The 21,176-nt window shown below is 32.1% G+C and overlaps 5 protein-coding genes across 6 annotated transcripts; 2 read left to right on the top strand and 3 right to left on the bottom strand.

Moving 5' to 3' along the window:
- The first annotated feature begins 251 nt into the window (after positions 1-251).
- LOC116774309 (torso-like protein) lies at positions 252-4,495 on the top strand. The gene is made up of 5 exons (XM_032667004.2): positions 252-1,109; positions 1,913-2,131; positions 2,301-2,595; positions 2,769-2,903; positions 4,160-4,495. Exons 1-5 carry the CDS (start codon positions 1,000-1,002, stop codon positions 4,418-4,420), a joined length of 1,020 nt encoding a protein of 339 aa, XP_032522895.2. The 5' UTR covers positions 252-999; the 3' UTR covers positions 4,421-4,495.
- Positions 4,491-11,889, bottom strand: LOC116774308 (tetratricopeptide repeat protein 5-like). The gene is made up of 8 exons (XM_032667003.2): positions 11,696-11,889; positions 11,307-11,439; positions 11,015-11,238; positions 10,570-10,866; positions 8,950-9,135; positions 7,414-7,592; positions 6,985-7,129; positions 4,491-5,892 (listed from the first exon to the last, which is right to left on the bottom strand). Exons 1-8 carry the CDS (start codon positions 11,762-11,764, stop codon positions 5,773-5,775), a joined length of 1,353 nt encoding a protein of 450 aa, XP_032522894.2. The 5' UTR covers positions 11,765-11,889; the 3' UTR covers positions 4,491-5,772.
- Positions 11,890-12,186: 297 nt separating this feature from the next.
- Positions 12,187-13,883, top strand: LOC116774443 (uncharacterized). The gene has a single exon (XM_032667178.2). It carries the CDS (start codon positions 12,319-12,321, stop codon positions 13,054-13,056), a length of 738 nt encoding a protein of 245 aa, XP_032523069.1. The 5' UTR covers positions 12,187-12,318; the 3' UTR covers positions 13,057-13,883.
- LOC116774442 (uncharacterized) lies at positions 13,731-16,473 on the bottom strand. 2 transcript variants are annotated; one of them, XM_032667177.2, is made up of 7 exons: positions 16,230-16,473; positions 15,673-15,880; positions 15,340-15,542; positions 15,156-15,249; positions 14,913-15,041; positions 14,579-14,802; positions 13,731-14,486 (listed from the first exon to the last, which is right to left on the bottom strand). In XM_032667177.2, the coding sequence occupies exons 1-7, from the start codon at positions 16,406-16,408 to the stop codon at positions 14,243-14,245; spliced, it is 1,281 nt and encodes a 426-aa protein (XP_032523068.2). In that variant the 5' UTR covers positions 16,409-16,473; the 3' UTR covers positions 13,731-14,242. The 2 variants fall into 2 exon arrangements, with proteins under 2 accessions (XP_032523068.2, XP_061380832.1); XM_061524848.1 differs by lacking the exon at positions 15,340-15,542 and having other exon boundaries at positions 15,202-15,249.
- Positions 16,474-18,050: 1,577 nt separating this feature from the next.
- Positions 18,051-21,141, bottom strand: LOC133319668 (pickpocket protein 28-like). Its single transcript, XM_061524871.1, has 6 exons — positions 20,887-21,141; positions 20,006-20,273; positions 19,866-19,931; positions 19,618-19,795; positions 19,062-19,153; positions 18,051-18,367 (listed from the first exon to the last, which is right to left on the bottom strand). The coding sequence occupies exons 1-6, from the start codon at positions 21,124-21,126 to the stop codon at positions 18,243-18,245; spliced, it is 969 nt and encodes a 322-aa protein (XP_061380855.1). The 5' UTR covers positions 21,127-21,141; the 3' UTR covers positions 18,051-18,242.
- Positions 21,142-21,176: the final 35 nt, after the last annotated feature.

Raw genomic sequence — 21,176 nt, forward strand, 5'->3', positions numbered from 1 at the left:
AGTCGGTTTCGTGTCTAAATTTGGCGAAGTTTTAAAATTTTTTGTTCCATGTATAAACCTCAAGTTGATAAAACTTTTTTTTTTATTATCATATTTTTTATCTGTACAACTGTCAGTGGAATTTACTATAGTTTAGGACGTAAGAGAAAATATATATAGGTATATAATAATAGTAATAATTCTATCAAAACTCACAAACCCCAGATAAATGTAATTCACATACAGTTCAAAGGTTATCACGGAACGTGGCTCACAACTGACAACCTTGGATTTTTTTAAGTGATCTTAAATAAATTTGTAAATGGAACATGTCATTAGAAAAGTCTGTTGAGAAGGTTTGAACATTTAAAATAGGTTATCATTGATGTGCTTAGTTATTTACAATAGTAAAACCAGAAAAAAGTTTATATATCTATTTTCTGGTTACAATCTTATAGTTTACGACGGCTGTATGAGTTATGCCTTGGTTTAGTTTAAAAAGTAATATCCATAAATAAAATTTAGGCATTGTCAGTGATGTTACCCATCAGTTTAAGCAATTGTTGGTATAGTTGAGAGGGATTTTGTTTAAAAAAATATTTTAACGACCCGGTTTCCTATTTAAGCATATCACACTAACGTGTACGTTAACCGGACTGTAAACATGCAGTTTAATTAACAAATATAATACTAATAGTTAAGTGGAATTTATTTTATCGCTCAGTTTTGACCTATTAAACTATTTAGCGCTTATTCCAGCGCTGCTTCGTTACACTTTGAGAGTCGATATAATAAAACAGTACATACGCATATTCTTAAAGTGTTAATTTCGCATTAATCTCAGTCCATCATGAAATTAATTAAAGATTTACGAAACTCCGTATAGTATGTGATAATAAACTAATCTTAGGTCAAGTTCACTATGTTTCGTTTAGCGAAATGTAAAAAAAAACGTCAGTCTAAACGCCGCCCGCATCCGATGTGATTGCTTCCCGTTATGTACCTACTTGATTACGAAATATGTTTTTGTTGTTTTTGGCTATATTTTTCTGTTGCGGCCTCTGTGACAGCGAGGAGGGCGATCTTGGATACAGTTTGAACATCGGCAATGCAATAGATGTGTTCGCCAAGTAAGTCAAGTAATTATTTTTTTTTTTTTATAAATATATATATATTTTTACGAGATTTATTATAAAAATCGATACAGTTTCTTGATTATTATTATTTTTTATATATTTTATGCAATATTGATCTATTTGACGCGATTTTTTTTATTTAGTTTGTCGGTGATTGTCTGTGATCTTGACTTCTGAGATACCGAATATGATTGTTATTGTCATAAGTAATCTTTTTTTTTATTTATTAACCCTTAGCCGCTGTTTTGACCGCTATACTATTATTATTTTGTAAATATAGCACTTTTAAACATAGTATTTTTAATATAGCATATTGAGTATATAAACAACTTATCAAGACAAAAAAAAAATTCTTAAAAACGTGATTTCACATTAAATCTCTATTAAATATTACAGCGGTAAAGAAGTGATCTATTATAACAACCTTTTAGCTTTAATTTTTTACGCATTCCATTGATTTTTTTTTTTTATACAAATGTAATTTTACAAACGCATAGACATTTAAATGAACTCTTATTATCATTTATATATATATTTATAAAATTTTAATTAAACAATGGAACTAATACATTTTGGATTACCACGTGTATTTTATTAATTTAAAAACAACACACTCCCTACTTTTCGTTCACTTTGCAACAACCGTGATCACTGGCAAACGAGATCATCTCGTCGGGAGTATGTATTTTTTAAAATAATAAAATACGCGTAGTAGGTAATCCGAAAAATATTAGCTTCATTTAAATGAATACTCGCGAAAGTCTTAGAAATAAACAGTTATTTTAATTAACTAACAGTTACGGAGATTTATCTCAAGTAACCCAAGTGGTATCTGCTGATTATGAAGATGAGAACGAGGACTCGATAGAGCCTTTCAGAGAGAAAAATATCAGGGTATTCGAAAATGTCAGCAGTGTCGAGAGACTTGGAGACACTATGATGGACATGACAATACTGCTATGTGAGACCTTCGAAGATTTGCTGTCCACTTACTTTCAGAACTTCAAAATAGAAGGGTGAGGAAAAATTTTCGATATTTTATTCTTAATCTCAATGAAATTGATTGTCGGAACAGATTAGTAAACTGGACAGGTTCTGTTTAAGAATAAAAATTCAATTGATGACAAATAAATAGATTCGTTTCATAACGAACATATGTGCAGACCGTGTTCTGTTTGTTTCCAGTACAGAAAAACCATGGAAGGCGTTTTTGGGAGACTGGATCTACGACGAGATCATGAGGACATTTGGCATTGAATTTGATTCGAAATCTGACAACTGCTGTTATGTTCTGGTCAAGCTGTCAAAAGTATACAAATCTGTCAAAATGGACACATCCAAGGATATCCGGGTGAAGGAATATGTCCGATATGCTGTTGACAATTTAAATGTGTCAAATTCGGCGGAAGTGAGACGATTTATGAAAAGCTACGGCACACACTACATAGACTCATACGTGACCGGAAATTTCATATATCAGGTACATATAATGATATTTTTGGAAAGAACGTGTCTTTATTTAATATTTCATGAACTGTAAACAGCTATAACACGGTATTTTTTTCCAAAAATGCTATCACATTCTTATTAATAATGCTTAATATTCAATAACATTCGTGATAAGTAACAAAATTAATATAACTTTCTTTCCAGGTTTTTAAATACAAACGATCAGGTTACAATCTTCTTAAGTCTTATATACGACTACAGGATCGTCGTAAAAGTAATTCTGATAGCCTAAGGTTCTATTTCTCTTCCTACTTCCTTAAACAAGTCGGGGATATCAGGGTGAGTCATGAAAGTAATCTCTTCGATGAAACAGTACACAACAAATATAATTAAGTAAAGAAATTTATTTTACTCAAGAACTCATATTTCTTTAAAAAGTTTTACTGTATAATTGCAATTACAGTAATATATATTTCATAGTACTGTTTATATAATTTTTATTTTTACTAAACATGTTACGAACAATGTATTGCAAATTATAGATTTCTTATCTTAAAGGGCCAGATTAAAATTTATTACTATTATTATTTATTATTATTTCAATATCATATATAATGATTTATACATAATAAAAGTATTGCTTTTTGCATCTGGTTTACTTATAAAAAGTTTAAATTAAAAAAAAATTTACCGATTTCTAAACTATATCCACTTACTATTCAGCGACATTCAACAATATTTAATAATTTAACCGAGTACAATTGATAACGTAATGTTACACAATTAATATTGGAATTCGATACTCGGACAGATCTTGTTTGGTTTCATGAAATTTGCTGGCATTTGTATTATTTGTAACAAACATGAATTAAAAAAAAGTTGTCTCACGTTACGACTTCCATTAGAAATGTCATTTTCAAATTCAAATGATTGGGTAGGTTGATACGTTAAGAAATTTGTATACATCAATCATATTTATTTATATATAAATATCTTAATCTCAATCTCAATCTCAATGTCTTATATTTACGAACAAAAGAATTAATGTAATATTAATATACTCATTATATCAAATAAATACAAGAAATTTTCAACAAATTGTTATGGACATTAAAAAAAAAAAAATTTAAATTAAAGGTATGAAAACACAAATTAAATAATATTGGCTATTAACGACAACAACAAAGAATTTTATGGATAAAATATCACAAACCTGATTAACTTATTCGTAACTCCTCCCGCAGCGGAAATCGGAAGTTCCAACTGTCAATACCACTCGAGAAATATGATAGCGTTGTTAACCTAACATTTTCAAAATCTTGTACGCTTAAATATAGGTTATAAGTTTTAATTTTTACAATATGTATGTATTTACGTAAAACTTCGTTATTTTTCTGGTGCGTCGTGCTCAAAATATATATTTAATTAACATCTATAGGTACAGGTATTCAACGATGTTGAAATTAGCTACAGCCTAAGTTAATTTAAAACCACAATGTTTTAAGTCATTACAAAAAAAATTAATTATAAACAATCATATTTTTAGTTTTTATGGACATTAAAAAAAGATTGAATTCAAGAAAATTCCTTTACAGATCGCCAGTGGTAATAAGAACTTGGAAGAATGGTCTAGAAATAACTTACGTGACAGCCAATATCTGTTTTCAAGACCGAGTCTCTTAAGACTTCATTATAATCCTATACTAGCGTTCAAACTCAACAGTATGCTGGACAACGGAGCCCTACTGGGCCTCGGATTGAAAATATTGAAACCTATATTCAAGGATAAGTACAAAATGGACAAATATAGTGAAATTGTTGAAAACGACCTCAAACTGTGGGAAGTCAACGCATAGGAGAACGGATATTTAGTCAAAACATCACCTCATTCTTACACCAGTATTTAATTAAAGAAAACTAAGTAACTTAAATGATTTCCTTTATTAATACATTTAGTTTAAGTTACAGATTATAATACGTTCACATTTAATTCATCATTGAATCACATACAACCATTAGAATTACTATTATGAGATCTTACGTTAAGACTAACATGGAAAAAAGTTAGAAGCATCAACATACAAAATCTATAAGATTAACATACAGACCCCAAAAAACCTCTAGGCCACAGTTTTATATATACCACCCTGTCCCCGACATACATACATTTATAAGATATGCTGTCTAAGCTTACAGTTAATCAGAAAATATATGTCATCGCTGATTCCGAGTTAACTGAGCTAATCACATAATATATTGAAAATATATAATAATTTTATATAAACATACTAAGTCTAAATATTCCAAATATTTGGCCAACAAATCGTTTATCAATTCCTGTTCCCATGGATACCGTTTAATCTATTAAAACAGTCTGTCCATACAACCCACACATATAAGCTAACAATAAGATTCAAAAATTCTCAAGAAATCTGATTTCATTGAATATTGAAATCACATTTACATATAATTGACAACATATGCGGAAAGAAGATAGAAGCGTCTACTGGTAATATTTAGAATATTTTAATATTATATTAGTACTATTTAATTATATGAGATAATATGAGATACAAAGCCTATCCTGTAATGTCATGTTGGCATATTAGTTATATAGAGGTTGGTTGAATATAACAACAAAAAAGTGTCCTAGTATACAGCATTCATGTTTAAAAAAATATAAACATAATAAGTATTTTTAATAACTTCAGACTTTAACATGAAATTATTAAATATATTTTATTATAGGGCAACCCTAAACTTATGTCACTTTATTGTAAACAATTTCTATAACTGTCAATCGGTAACACTATTTTTTGACACTTGCTTGATATAGTGCTGGGGTGATATTCTATCACTGAACCGTCATACTGTATTAATTACAACCGGACATCAATACAGGTTATAAATTAATATTAATAAAGGTTATTCATTATAATGTAATAACAAATTATTGTTTAATATTTTAGATGTCGACAAAAATGTAAAGTTGCCATATTTTTTTTTTTATAAGTATACTTTTATAACACAATTTCATTGTGTTGATATATGCCGAATAATATGATCGATATACAAATTTTATGTAATGGAATTTAATCAAGGACATTAAACAGTCACGTTGCGAAGACTCGACAAGTTCTGCAACAATTTTGATTGGTTTTGGCCGTATTTTACCGATCTTTGGACACTTAATGTTTGAACGAAGATTTTAGTGTATTTCATACGTGCTCTTGACCCTTGTGCAGGCAAACTGACAGCGATTCACACGTTTACCGTTGATGAGCAAGTAGAGGGGATTGTTCACTCTGATGCTCTTGAATTCGTATTCCTGAAACATGTAGTCAGGTGTTAAAAACATATTGTATTGGTATTTCAAACTATCTAATATCTGATCAGCTTATTTTAATACATTATGAATTTTACTACCTTCACCAATCGTTTCCTTAGTAATAGTTGGTATTCTCAACCTACACACCAAAGTTTTCGTTAATAACACCATCGCATTTCATCGTAAATGTAACAATGATAAAGAAAATGACTATGAAGTCATCAAGGCCGTGAAGCGCCATGTTATCTAATACATTTTTTTGTGTACATATTAATTAGTGCGTGCATTTATCGATAAATTAATGAACTAAATCGATAGTCGAAAATTTGATATTGTTAAAGTTTTTTTGTAAGGATCTTTAATTCTATTGTTAGGCGATAGTCCATACAACAAAATTGATCTATGATTTAAGAATTACAAAGGCGAAAGAACTGCCAAAAAGACACGGATAGTTATTAACATTAATGCGCAGATTTACGGATATATAAATATACTTATACCCCACCATTAATTCCATTTATATTATAAATGAAAAATTTTATAACGGTGTATCGTTATTTGTTGCTCTTTTATGTAGAGATCAACCCTCTCGTCATTCCATGGATTCACCGTGCGTGTGCCAGGTCCGTCGCGTTGCAGGGAGAGGAGCTTCAACCGTGCCTGGGGCTTGCGACCCAGGTGTAGGTTTAAGGGGCCCCTATCTAACGCCCGTTTAACGCTCACCTCCACTGTCCAAGCTCCTCTCTCTACCCAACCAAGTTTGAAAGGAAGCCACTAGGGCTGCCCTCGAAGTATGTTCCAAGAATGAACTGATGTTAGTTCCGGACAGGTTTTAGGGACATTTAGATATTATACCTCTCGCTCCCATTTCTACTGCATACAAATTTACGACAACCTATTCTTAGTGAGTTCGTTATATATATTGAAGGGATTTTGATGAAACTTTCTCATAACGTAGCAAAGATATCAGAATGAAACACATGCTATAATTTATACCCTCATTAAGTGTAGTCCGCACGGGAGTCGGGAACATATCTTAAGCTGTGTATTGATGTGAAGTCACAGACAAAAACAAGTATCTGATAGACGTACCAGGTCGTCATGTGTGCCTTGATGATGTTCGAGGACTGGTTCGGGGAGTGCGACCGCGTCTCCCACCACTGGGCCGCGTCCTTCAGCCCAATTATACACGGACACCAAAACGCACAGCGTACTCTCGTCTGTTAGGGCGAATGTGCTGAAGAGATGAGATAATTAGAGATTAGAGAGATTAAAGGACGTCAATAGTAAAATTTGTTTGGAAGGATCCGCTATACAAGGAATTCAATTGGGAATTTTTGGAAGAAACTTCATACAGAATCCAGGATATTTTCTTTGATTTAACTTAACTTTTGGCACCAAGTAACACTTTTGTTATAAAAGCTCTACAGGTTTAACCAAATTTATATAACTTTTGTGTTATTTAATTACAAAATAAATTTATTATAGATTAAATACAGCTAATAAATGTATGTCACTCACAATGGCACGCAGTTCTCATGGTGTATGGATCCCACGACACGTCCCAAGATAACTTTATTCTCATTGCTGCCATCTTGCAGCTTGTCAAGTGTTACGTGCTCCAACAAAACGTCCTTCCTGTTACCGAAGGTTTGGAAGTTTTGTGGAAGATAGTCCCCCAGCATTCTTTGATCTATGGACTGCAAAAATATATGGAACTTAGAATTTGTTAATTTTTTTTTTTTTGATATATATTAAAGATTTGTACAAAGCTCCATTTACTCATTGGAATGATTTACCTATATCCCATTGATCAGAAAATAGTGTAAAAATATAATGCATGTAAGTTTCATTGTATCTTTCTAATTAACTTTAAAATAATAGACCTTAACTATTTTGTCTATATCATCAAGTTAAATTAAATCAGGAGACAGATTTGAGTATTTTCTTGCACGTGACACACTCCTGACTGATATTGCTACGCTGTGACTTGTAGTTGGCCTTTATTATATCATTGCTCTTAGAGAATTTGTATATAGAGATAGTTTCAGTAAAGGTTAGTCTAAACGTGGCGTGCACAGAGATTTGGGGTAGGGTCAGCAGATTATGTTTGAAAAAAATAATACAAAATTTCATCATTTCCTCTTCTTAAACCTTGATAATAATGAGGTCTTTCGCAAGTATTCATTTAAATGAAACTAATGTTTTCGGATTACTACGCGTCATTTATAATTATTATGCAGACGAGATGTCACGATCACGGTAGCTGCTAAGTAATCGAAATGTCGGAAGTAAGTACCTAAACCGGAAATATTAGTTTCATTTAAACATTGATAATATCCGCGCATAATGTATAAATGAATGTAATGAATCATCTCTCAATTACCTCTGAGCCACGAAAGTACCTTAAAACGATTACGATCTGTTTATCACCGCTTTATAAAAGTTATTTAAATCGGAATATTCAATGGAGATCCAAACATTCTGCATACAACACGAGATTTGTAGATCGTCCTTGAAATTTTTTGTATGGAAAATAAGCACCGAGTAGTTGTGCCTACAGCCGCTTTCTGCATAGCGGCGCTAGCAGTTAGCAGCGGCCGATCGAAAATGTTTCGTTTTTACATTGATAGATGGCAGTTTTAACAAATCGTAAATCAAATGTCATTTTAAATGTCTGTAAACATTTGTATTTCGTAGTGTATAATTAAAAGTAAGAATTAAATAATATAGGTTTAGTTGTTACATGGGTAGGGAATGCAGTGTTTATCTATGGTGTGCACGCCACTTGTCTATATACATATAAACCACTTTATTAAAAATATTTTCTTTGCAATTTTTGTATATTTTTGGAAGTGTGTTTATGTTGGCGGTTTTTTTTCTAAACCGCTGTACCGATTTTGACGCGACTTTCACTGGCAGATAGTCGCTATTATAATAAGGATTTGGACTAGTTATACTTTAATTTTTTTTTCTTTTATAAAAAAATTATAATTAAATGCAGAGAAAGGTTTAGCAAAATGTTATTATGTGATAGAAGTCTTAATGGGTACTTACTCGCACCATATTCGCGAGTCTCTTGGCCTTGATCCTTCCCCTCGTCCTTACGAGTGTGGTTGCAGCTGCCAGGTGTGCCTTGAGAGCTGTCAGCTCGCGAACTGCTGGAGCCCAGCCTGGATCCAGCTGCATCGCTGTGCGGAACATCTCCAGAGCTTCGTTGTACTGCTCTTCATATTTCAACGCCTGTTAGATTTATTGTGATATTGCCAAACGTTACGATATAGGGAGTATACTTTGTTTCGCTTAAAGATATAAAAGAAATACATTTTTATATTTTGCATTTTGTAATAAATAAACAGTAATAAAATAATGTATTCGAGTTATATATAAATGAAATAAAAAAAATTGGAAAGGTGCAACGGTGTTGCCTTCACCTAAAATAAAACGTCGCAAATAAAATCCGCCTAAAGGGAGAATATTTGTTTATTGTTCTATTGAGATTTTCCACCTCAAGGATGTTTGGGGCAACATTTTTTGTGTGCGTAACATAAGTTCGTTGTAAATAGACCTTTAGCCTTTGGGTAAACCATCGTAAATAAAGCCAATATTTTCGGATGAGAGCTAATCTCGTCTGCCCGTGATCACGGTTGCTGCAAAGTAACCGAAAAGTCGGGAGTATGTAGTTTTTAAAATAATAAAATAACGCGTTCATCATCAGTCTATCGGAGCCCACTGCCGAGCAAAGGCCTCTTCTGACATGGAGAAGGTTAGAGCATTAATCACCACGCTTGCTAAAAACGGGTTGGCGATTTCAATATTATAATTTGAAATTATAAGACCAGGTTTCCTCACGATGTTTTCCTTCACCGTCCGTCAGTTGTGTCTTAATACTCTTAGAAAGTACATAAGACTCGGAAAAGATCACTTTGGTACTTGCTAGTTTTCGAACCCGCCCTCACGTATGAGAGGAGGGCCTTTAACCTCCAGGCCACCACGACTTCGCGCATAATTCGCAAATAACGCGTTGTAATCAGAAAAATATTAGTTTTATCCCAATGAAAACTTTTGAAAGTCTTAGATCTCGTTAAGACATCGTATATTAAGGTTCGACGCTATGCACAAGATAGATGACAATTGAGGCAAAAAGTCACGGAAATATCTTTCGGTATCCAAAAACACAACCGCCATGATACCCAAGTGTTTCTGAGTAAAGATGGCCGAAGTATTTCTAAGTCGTCTAAGTGACTATTCCAACATTTGTCACATAATCTGTACAGCGGTTTAATATTCACAGGACTTAAGGGATAAAATGTCACAGTCAGAGTTATATTATGGCATCCTTTTCAAACTAGTTTAAAATCCTACAATACTATTACAAATTTCATCATAACATTGTTTGTGGGTTGCGTTTGTTAAAAATATAGGACAGAATTTTCTTTCCAGGATATTTTTTTGAGATACAGATGAGATCTTTTTTGTCCTTATAAGACAGAACTCTTGCATTATTTCTCATGTTGCTGCTATACACGGGTGATGGGAGACACTTATGGCACACACAAAAAAGGAGTTTTACTATTCCGAGTCATAAACATTTTTATCAGAGTATTTTTTTTTAAGTATTAACATTTGCCTCTTGTGTATAAATTTGTTAAAAGTACTGTAATATGGAATACTTACCACACCCTTGTTGTAATATAAATCTGGTTGACCCCTAGCTATTGGATCCGACCAGGCCTGTTTGTAAGCACTCATACATAGTTTCAACGTAGCCGGATCTTGTTTGACCATGAAGAACTGACATAAATAAGCATTGCCGAGAACTGTCCACGATATACCATCCTTTGTATCTTGAGCTACGGCCTCCTTGGCCATAACTACACTGGCTAAGATCGCAGATTTCGCTTCACTGGCGCTACCAGTGTTTTCTTGACGTAGTATTATTGAAAGGCATCGCAGTGCCACGCGATTACGTTCCTATAAATATAATGTATTGTGGTATATCATTAAAACAATAATTCATTAAGGGATCGTTCAACTAATTTACCTAGTATAATAGCAGAAGTTCACTCCATATTGTATACATAAGCTAGGACCATATAAAATAAATTAAAATATAGCTTACATGTTTAAGAGCACCTTCAAAACTATTTTTAGCTTCCTTAACATTCATATTCTTCAGATAGCATTCGCCGAGTTCATTCCAGGCACTAACTAAATTGGGGTTTAGTTTCACCGCCTTGCTTAAGCATTGGGCAGCTTGAGGATCATAGACGGAGCTAATGTTGTAGCATCTACCCTTCAAGTATAGGAATTCTGCTCGGTGAGAAAATGGTATTTGTGTGTCAACTGTAATTTACAAAGGTTACTTGTAATATAGAATGATAACCACCTATGTCACGTTATTTATATCATACCATCAATATTTTCAAATTTCTCGACTAACTTCTGTTTTTTCTCTTCAACACATTTGTTTTTCTCTGATGCCATTTCAAAAGGATGATTTTCAAAGAAAAGATCCCTAAAGGAATATAGGTCTCGCAAATCTTGCTACAAATAAAATTTGAATATTAATATTTTCATTCAGTAATATGGATTGGGAACTGAATATTTATAACGGAGGAAAAATATTTTATAAAGAATGCACCTATTTGAAATTTTTAAAAAAATGAACGTTTTAGAAGCCAATATGATGAAATCATAATTAAATTTTAAGTAATTATTAATTGTTTATACGAAAAGGTAATGGAACATTATCAGCCCTAAATGTATTTAAAAAAAATAAAAAAGTATTCGCAACACTTACAGATAAATTCAAAAGAAGCTCTGATGCATCTTCCAGCAATTCCGCTGGTTCTTCAGCATCGTTCGACATTTTTATTTGTCCTAAAAGCCGATTATTAATTAAACAGGCTTATTTTCAATTTACTTTGTACACAAAAACATTTTCATCTCATTTAGACTTTCAGCCTTTAACCTCGTTGAAAATGTCAATGCCAAAGTCAACTGTCATTTGGTTATTTAGCAGAAATTTTAAATGAAAAATTAATTCAGCGGGCACGGCTTAAGTTTATCCTATAAAGCCATATTATAAAACATTAAGCATTAGGTAGTTGTACCCTAAAATAATATTACTTTTATTACGATTTAAACAATTTGTTAAAATTTTATATAATATTACTTATGTTCCTCTTTTACTTTATAACTAAATAGCATTTAGTAAAATAATGTTTAAAGACGACTTATAATAAGAAATCCCGAATTAAAATTCATGACAAATGACATAATATAATAAGAATTGACAAACAAACCCCATCAAAACTCAAGTTCAAGTTCTGTCAAGCAAACAATTAATCGCTAGAAATTACGAAATTTTACGTAGGTAGTTATCAAAACAATTTATAAAACAAATCGCATTAAAGATTAACAATGAAAACTGGACTTCTTTATGGAATCGTTGCAAACTCAAAAACTCGGATGCGTTGTGTATTTTGTGGGGTTTATATACCGAAGGCCACGAAATGCATCGAAGAGCACACAAATGGCACGAAACATAAAGAGAATATAGAACAAATGGCTGAGAATGGGATAAGTTTCAACCATTACGATGATCAGTTGTACTGCAAGCCATGTAACATTAATTTGGGGGAAGAAGAGTCAGTACCATCACATCTTGAATGCGACACCCACGCAAATTGGATGGCCGCTATGGACGACTTGATAGAAGGTGAGTTCATCAATGTAGATGCTTATCTGGCTGGCGAGAGCGAAGACGTCTATTGCGAGGTCTGTAATTGCAAGATCACTTGTGTGCTCAGTAATATTGAAGAACATGTAAATGATATACTCCACCGCAGCAACGTAGCTGAGAAACTCAAACCATCAAATGGCATATTTCCCACCGAGAAAGACGATGAACTGTGGTGCAAGGTATGCAACCAGCCCATAGAGAATACAGCAAGAAGCCTACTCTCGCACATTGATGATAACTTTGTTCACGTCATGTGGCTCATGGAGATGCAGGATCTTATCGAAACCCATGAAATATCAGTACAAGATTATCTTAAATGTAAAGAGGAGAAAAATGCATATTGCAACAGATGCCAGGTTGAGATCCCTTGCAATATCCAAAGCATCAAAGATCACATTGCAAATGGTGAACATTGAATTAAATTCATTAGTTTATTAATTTAAATTTTAACCCCATTATGTTGTAGTTATTTATTTATAGATAGACGAATTGAAATCACAATTTTTATTTAATTTTTAATCCAATATGAAATCAATTAATATAGTGCACTGGTGTGTTATAAAATACAAAGATTAACAAGTTATTAGTCTTTTCATGGTGATTCATTTAAGAAAAATATTGCACATCAAAGCTATTGTATGAGATGGATTGATTTAATTACAGTTGTTTTGATTTGTACATTCCCCTGTAGTTGTACCATTTTGTGTTCTATTATTTATAAATAGTATGTTTAATCTGTGGATATTAGTAGTGCTATCCATATATATATTTTTTTAATTAAAAAAAAAGACATGATTTTCCTGTATACTGTATTATATATAAATGTATTAAAAATAGATCTGATTTATTCTATTTAGAATTTAAAAGATATTTTTTAACACTGGTTGTTTACAATGCTACAAAAAAAAAAATGTGTTTATCTCGCTCTTGTAAACTGTTATGGCTTGTATACTGTAAATACAAAAAAAAGTTAAATCTTCAAATTCTATGTATTGAAATGTTTATAAAAGCATGCTATAAAATTATATATTTAAATGAAGCTGTTTCTCATAGCTAATATATATATATATAGAACCTGCAAAAAAATCTATTATTGACTAGCAACATAACATTTCAAATGTGTATAATATAGATAGTGAAATCTGTTTTTTTTTTTTGCAGGTTTTATGACTTACAATTAAAACTGTAGTTATTGGAATTGTTCAGAGAATTACATTACCAAATAAATAATATTTAAAGCTTCTTTTTTTTATTTCTAATCCATATAACGTTAAAAATATCATAACAAGCTAGAAAAATATCAGAATATATTTAATAATTAATTTAAGTCGTTTATGTGATATATTTTCATTGTTGCCAACATATGTTACTCTGTTGCTGGTTGCCCCCCTCTATTGCGTTGTAAACTGTTGCCAGTTACAATATTACTGGTCACATTGTTGCAAGTCAAGATGTTGCCAATTATACTGATGCTAGTTCAAATTGCCGACTGCTTTCTATTGTGACTAGCAAATCATTTTTCTATCAGTATAGTATCAAAGTATGAAATGATAAGTTGTTCATACATTTTAGAAAGCCACAATGATTTTTTTGACAACCTTATCAGAAATCGAAGGGATAATCATTTTCATCTTCTTCTTGGATGACAGCCAATTGTCCAGAGGATTGTCTTGGTTGGGAGACGTCTGAAGAATGAGTGTTGCTAGTGGTTGTTATAGACTCAGACTGTTTTGGCTCTCCTTGACGACTTCGAATCCTTTCTTCATCCAAACTTATCACGTGTATCAAATCGTTCGCACAGCAATCTATATTAGCGACAGCTTTACCTAGTTTGTTCTGTAGTGTACTGAAATTGAATAAAATGTGTATTTGTAGTTAGATCGACAGACGTCGGTTCTGTTTAAAGTTCTAAACAACATATTTCTGTAAATTTCTTACACAATTCTATCAATATTATTTCTCAAATCTTTTAAAGTCTTCCTTAATTTAACTTGTTCCTCCCTCAATGTTCTGTTGACGTCGTCTTTGGTCAATTCTCCTGTGGGTCTGTGTGAGCGATTAGCTAACCTTGATTCAACTAACTTTTTCTGATTCATCGTTTCTATGATCGCCATTTCCGTGCATGTGAGTTCTTCTTGCAAGGAATCGTAATCTCTTGCGGCCTTTACCAGGAATGAAATAATTATACAATATTATATATGCATATATATATATATGGCCGTTTCGTTGATTATGAGTTTTTTTTTTGGCTACCATTAATCGTACTTGATACCTCTTCTCTCTGCCAATTGAGGTCTTGAAGTTTAATTTTATTAGTGTGCAGCCTTCTTCTCAGAATGGCGTCGACTTTTAAAGAAAACGCTTGAGCCGATATAGACAATTTCATTCTGGCTGCCCGAACCTAAAACATTACACAATTGTTCTAACATTCTAAAACTAATAAATGTTTATTACTAACTTCTTATTCCATTCCTTTGGCCACACATTTTACTTATTTTATATCGATAATGGTTACCTGTTTTCTAGTAACTACAGCATTGCAAAGCGCTTTTAATCCTGACCTTTTTAGACGGGAACATCTTTTTTCCCATTGCTTTATCGGCGATCCTCTGTATTAAATAACATAATGAGCGAATTAAATTTTTCTGTTAAGGAAACAAATTATATTATTATTGGCTAATGATGATTAATTTCTTTACCGTTTCTTATTTTGATTAGAGGCAGGTATACCGTCAGTAAAAAAATTGTTAAGACTCGATTCTTCTATCCTCAACGCTTGTTTTTTATTGCTTATATCTCTATCTATTATTATCTTTATACGTTCGATCCCAGATGTCTTTTTATACAACTCCTCAATTAGATTTTCAAAATATTTTTTCTGATCACGAAGATATTCGTATTCCTAAGCGTGTATTTAATTACTTAGTATTAAATCAAGAGTTTGTCGTATTTAGAAAAGCCATGGCAAATACTTTTAAAAATTCGACTTTTCTTAGATAAAAAAATATAGCTATAGAATAAAATGTATTCACTTGAATTATTGAGTCTTCAACATCATCAGTCAAAGGACATAGCGCTCCTCTTTGAGATCCATCGTTTGAGTTTTCCTTAATTTCTTTTTGTACTCGATCGACAACTACCCTCAGTGCGTTATGTTCGTATTTTAAAGCGTCAATCGCTTCTTGCAGCCGTTTTGATAGATCTTCTAGTACCCACTGCCACGACGCTATATCGGATATTCTAAAAACAAGAATAAACTGTTGTATTACCATATATAATAGTTATCAGTTTTTCACTCATGAAACTTGTGGTAAAGATACTGATATTTTATTTATGTGTTTAAGGTGTATTAATGAGGGCGAAGTGAGGCTGTCGAAAAGTTATCACATTATATTTTTCCTTTTTTATTAAGATTTAAATTAATACTAATAGTATTTGCCTACGAATACTGATCGAGATAAAAAAAAAACAAACATACAAAGAAATCTTTCTAAAACATTGAATTATTGAATATTATGCTGGTGTTTTCAAAATAAGGTATCTACTAAAAGTATTAATATAAAGAATTAAACTACATTTAAAAACTGACCGATCCTTCACACATTTTTTATATTGGTAGTCATTCGATTCGCGCTCTAAGTCAGTAATCATCACCAGTTCCTGGTTTCCAGTTAACTGCTCCACCACTTTCTCACTGAGCTCATCACTAATTGCTCTCAACTTGTCTATCCCCCTCGTGGCACCCAAACAAACATCTTCACAAAACATATTTTTTTTTAAATATAAATGTGTAACCACAAACTTTTTTATTTCAAAAATAAATGTCACAACGATTTTGGTTTGTATAACCTTATGTCAATTTTATTTTTAATATATAAAAGGTTTATTGTGTTTTATAAATCGTTCATTTTTTCGTGCCAGAATACATAAACCTTGATTTACGGCGATTTATTCGTACTGATGGTACAAATGGATAGTTTAATAAATAACTCTTAAAGGTTCGTCAAAAAATATATAGGACACCTTAGATGGTATGGTAACCTCATGTATTGTATCTTACTATTCAATTTATAAAAAACAAATCTCATTTCGTTACGAAAATACATTTTTTTTTATGTCAAAGCTGGGAAACAAGGCAGCCGTTTGGCTGACTTAATGGAAGTTAGTCACGGTTTCCCATGGACATCTGCAATATAAGATGTTGTGGATGCGTTGCCAGCCTTGGTTGTTGAGGAAAAAGGAAAAGGTGGGGATGAGGAAATGGCAGGAAAGGGTGGAAACAGGGAAAAGGCAACCGGCTCTCTCGCTCATCGGACGAAATGCAGCCTTGAAAGACTTCTTCACGATCTTCTGTGAGAAGGTGGTACTTCCCCGGTCGAGCCAGTCCATGGTTGGGATGTAGTAACTTGACCAAAACCACGCTCTACCACCATTCTTGTACATACCCAAAAAGGCAATTTTTTTTTAATTACTTCAACAATTGTAGTTAGTTTTATGAGAAAGAAACAAAAGATTCAATTTTTCTTCCCACGTAATATATATGAAGGTATTTTGTTGCGGTAAAATTTCTTTTTGCTTCATTACATTAAATAAGAATAAAATTAAAAATAATAATATACTGAAGGATCATCAGGTCTGCTTTCGATCTATGAGGGTTAAAAGAAACTACTTAAATATTTTTGACAATATTTATTTTGTGCTGTATGCTTACTCCAAGTGTTCATCGTCAGACTACATACAGATAGTTGACAGTCTTGGATTCGTAAAACTTCGCACATTGTTGTATTAATTAAGGTTATTCAATGAGAAACGCGCAACGTTTCGTATGTAGTCTGACAATGATAACATAGACTAAGCGTCTTTGACTCCTCGAGCAAGAATCTCTGGAGCTTTCATAACAAAATTATATTTTCTGATTGTTTGAAAAATAACATTTTCTCGTACTAAAACGTTTCTATATCAATGAGTATAATTCTACAAATTCTATAAATACTAGAGTTTGTGAAGATGTGGGTTCGTTTGTTACTCTATCACTCAAAAACTAATAAATTGATTTCTATGAAAACTCACAATAATATAGCTTATGTATAGGAGTAATAATTTATTGCGGAAATCCATGTTGTCCTTGCGGCATTAAAGCGTCACAATTGATGCATGTCGCTGACCATTGCTTAAAATTGACATACAAATCAACTGTTACAACAGCAACACGTTGTATTTCTTTGAGAGTGCAAATATAGCACGCGGACAAACTCACGTGCAAAAACTAGTAATTATATAATCGATTTTATTATAAATTCATATTCTATGAGTTGAAACAATTGTATTGTAATAATAAACACAAATAAACATAAAAAAATAAATTTCAATTATATTATAATATAAATAATATTTGTAAGTAACAGCTTTCAGTATTTCACAATCTCACTATGCTTTTGTTTGGTTGAAATCCAATAACATCAGTGGAATTTGGATTACAATTAAGGAGCATTTTACAACAAAATTACATGATGAATCGATTGTTAATCCCTTAAAAAGATAGTATTTTTAAACATCCATTTCACACAAACGATTATATGTCCTCTTAAACTTAGTTTAGAGTTTAGTTTTGATTGTATATATCTTTTAAAGTGTTGTGGATCGGTTTTAATATCACAAAATAAACTATTTCAGCCACACTTATTATACTAAATCCAAGGAAGAGGCTTAGCAGTCCACCAATGGCACCTGAAAAATACATTTAAGTTCCCGATAAAAGTACTGTTATAAGCTCTTTATACTTATAGTTAAAATATATATACTTTTCCACCGTTCAGCTTAAGTGAGGGTTCGACAGTTCAATATTCAGAGCCACTGACACTCTATGTTCCGATAGAATTAGGTGTGATTCATGTTTGTTTTAAATAAATTTTTGATTTCGATTCATTAGAATTATTTTATTAATAAGTTTCACTTATGTTTGTCAAGATAAAATACTTATATGTGATTAAAAGTACTTCTCATGGACGTCATATACATAAATTAAAGTGTACGTGAAAAGCTGATGCACAAAGTGAATATTTTTTTAAGAATAAGTTAGTGATGCATACATTTGATATAGAAACTTTAAGGTAGATTCGTCCACTGAGCGTCGCACACGCTCTCATGTAAGTGACTAGGAATCCTAGTCTCAAGGAATCGTATATTAACGTTTGTCAATTAGTAACGTGAAACATAAACAAAATTAAAATTTTTGCCGCTCTACGATTCAGTGAAATTACAAAATATAAAATACACATTTAATACGGGACCCACATTTAATTAATTACATAGAGCGTTAGAAATAAGTCTTGCAACTTTTTATTAAGTAACGATAATAACTTTCGGTTGATTTAACAGCCGTCAGTCAAACTGTAGCAAAAATTAAAAAAAAACATTTTACCAGCGAAATAGAAATCATCGTATTGAGCGTGACGGTGTTGACCTAAAAACATGTCCGTGTAGAAATGGATGTTGATGCTCGTTCGCTCTCCTCTGCAATTAAATAAAATACACACACACATATATATATATATATATATATATATATACACATACGCATGTATATAACAAACGTTAATAGAGTAGAATAACTAGGATGTATCCTAGCAGATTGTAATCTGCTTTGACAAAAGATAAGTGTGAGAGTTTTTTTTCATTCTCTAAGTTTTACTACTTTCGACTTGTCAGTAGCTGTTAGCCCTATTGGCTTTTACAGCGTCACCAGAAGGGGTATGTGTAAGTCCAAGATACATTTGTTTGGTATTTAAAGTTGGAAAAGGGTTCTGAACATAAAAAATTTCTATAACAACCAAATAGACGGGTGCAAATGTTGATTACCCCTGACAAAAAAACCTTATTCTAATAAGACTTAAAGACCCCGATTTCTCCAAAAAAAAATAAGCGTTTTAACTTCACCATGATATAAAAAATACATATCAAAATGTTAGTCAACTCACTTAAAAATACCCCAATGGTACTTATGGTGGGTATCTTTCATGAGATCAGAATAATAGACCTGGGTGGAATAAAGTACGTCATTACAAGCTGGATAGCATGATGTTGCTGTCTCATGAGTATTACGCTGCTCCTCGCTGTCAGCATAGTACGCGAAGATCAGTTGTTCGCCAACTTTCGCTACAAATAACAATTCATTTGCTACCCTCGTTTCACAGGTTGGACTATTTTTTTTGTCATGGTTGATTACCTTTGACATCGGAAACACATTTATAATCTTCTCTTGTTGAACATATTCTGTCCGAAATATGTTTTCCTGGTAGAAAAAAAATTGTAAACTCTCCAAAATCCAAAAATAAATCTTCAAAACATTTATAGTCATTAACTTACTTGGCCAATGGAACAGAACGCAATTGCATTGTTTAATAGTTTTCTTGATTCTCAAATCTAATTTGCAATTTGTGTCCGTGTAGAATTTGTAATATTTGAGTTCTCTTTCATTTTGGAAGAAACATTGTCTTTGTTCTGGTGAGAGTGCTCTTAAGGAATTATCAGTTTTGTAGGTGATTGCCGAAACCTCAACTGTGGTCATTTTATCCATGGGTAGCCGAAGAATTGTACTCTTGTAGACGTGTTCCGCTGGTGATCCTATCAAAACCTGTATTTAAAATAACTGATTTAGGGCTTGATGAAGACTAGTTATCGAAATAAAAGGCAACCTATATATTATTCTAATTTAAATATAACAAAATTTATATCAAACCGATGTTGTTTTTGCTTATTAGTTTAAAAACACACATATACAAGAATTTTTGCATTTTAATATGAGCGAGCCTGATAAACCATATCACGTTGGAAAATACACATTGTTTAGAAGTCCTTCGATTAACAAAATGGCGGTAGGAAATGGATGAATTCAGCTGAGATAATATTTCTCTAGTGTGGGTTAGCATTGATAATAATTATTGGTATTTGTTATAAACATTCTGTATATAGTTTAATATTTAATCAGCTGTGTACAAGTATATTATAATTAATTTTAATATTATTCTCGTACTACGGCCCTAGAACAGATTTAAACTTTATAACACGGAATAAAGATAATGACGACAGATCTGGTAACGATCTTTTTGCCTTAATTTATATATAATGATGAATTTAATAAATAAAAACGTTGACAGTAGCAAAATATTCCACGATTCCAGTGCGAATGAAGCCATAGCATAAAAAAATGATTAATGCAATATATTTATGTGTATGTTTTTGCTCACATTGAAGCCGATGTTATTTCCATCGCATTCAAATTGATGTTCACTCGTATTTAGATAGAGTTCAATATCCAAACCGTTAACTTCACCGGAGGCCATGACTCTGTATGGGAGCATGCCAGGTTTTGGTGGAAAAACTTTAGGATATCCACCATCTAAATCCCATTCCAGGGGAGATGTTGTTATAAATTTCGAAAACGAGTGTTGCCACTCTAATGTTCTGTTTGTCCTGTAGGGAATCATTTAAAATATAACATATAGATTTAAATCTGGTCGGTAGAAAAATATATTTT

This window comes from Danaus plexippus, chromosome 26 (genome assembly GCF_018135715.1).
Source record: "Danaus plexippus chromosome 26, MEX_DaPlex, whole genome shotgun sequence".
NCBI lineage: Eukaryota > Metazoa > Arthropoda > Insecta > Lepidoptera > Nymphalidae > Danaus > Danaus plexippus.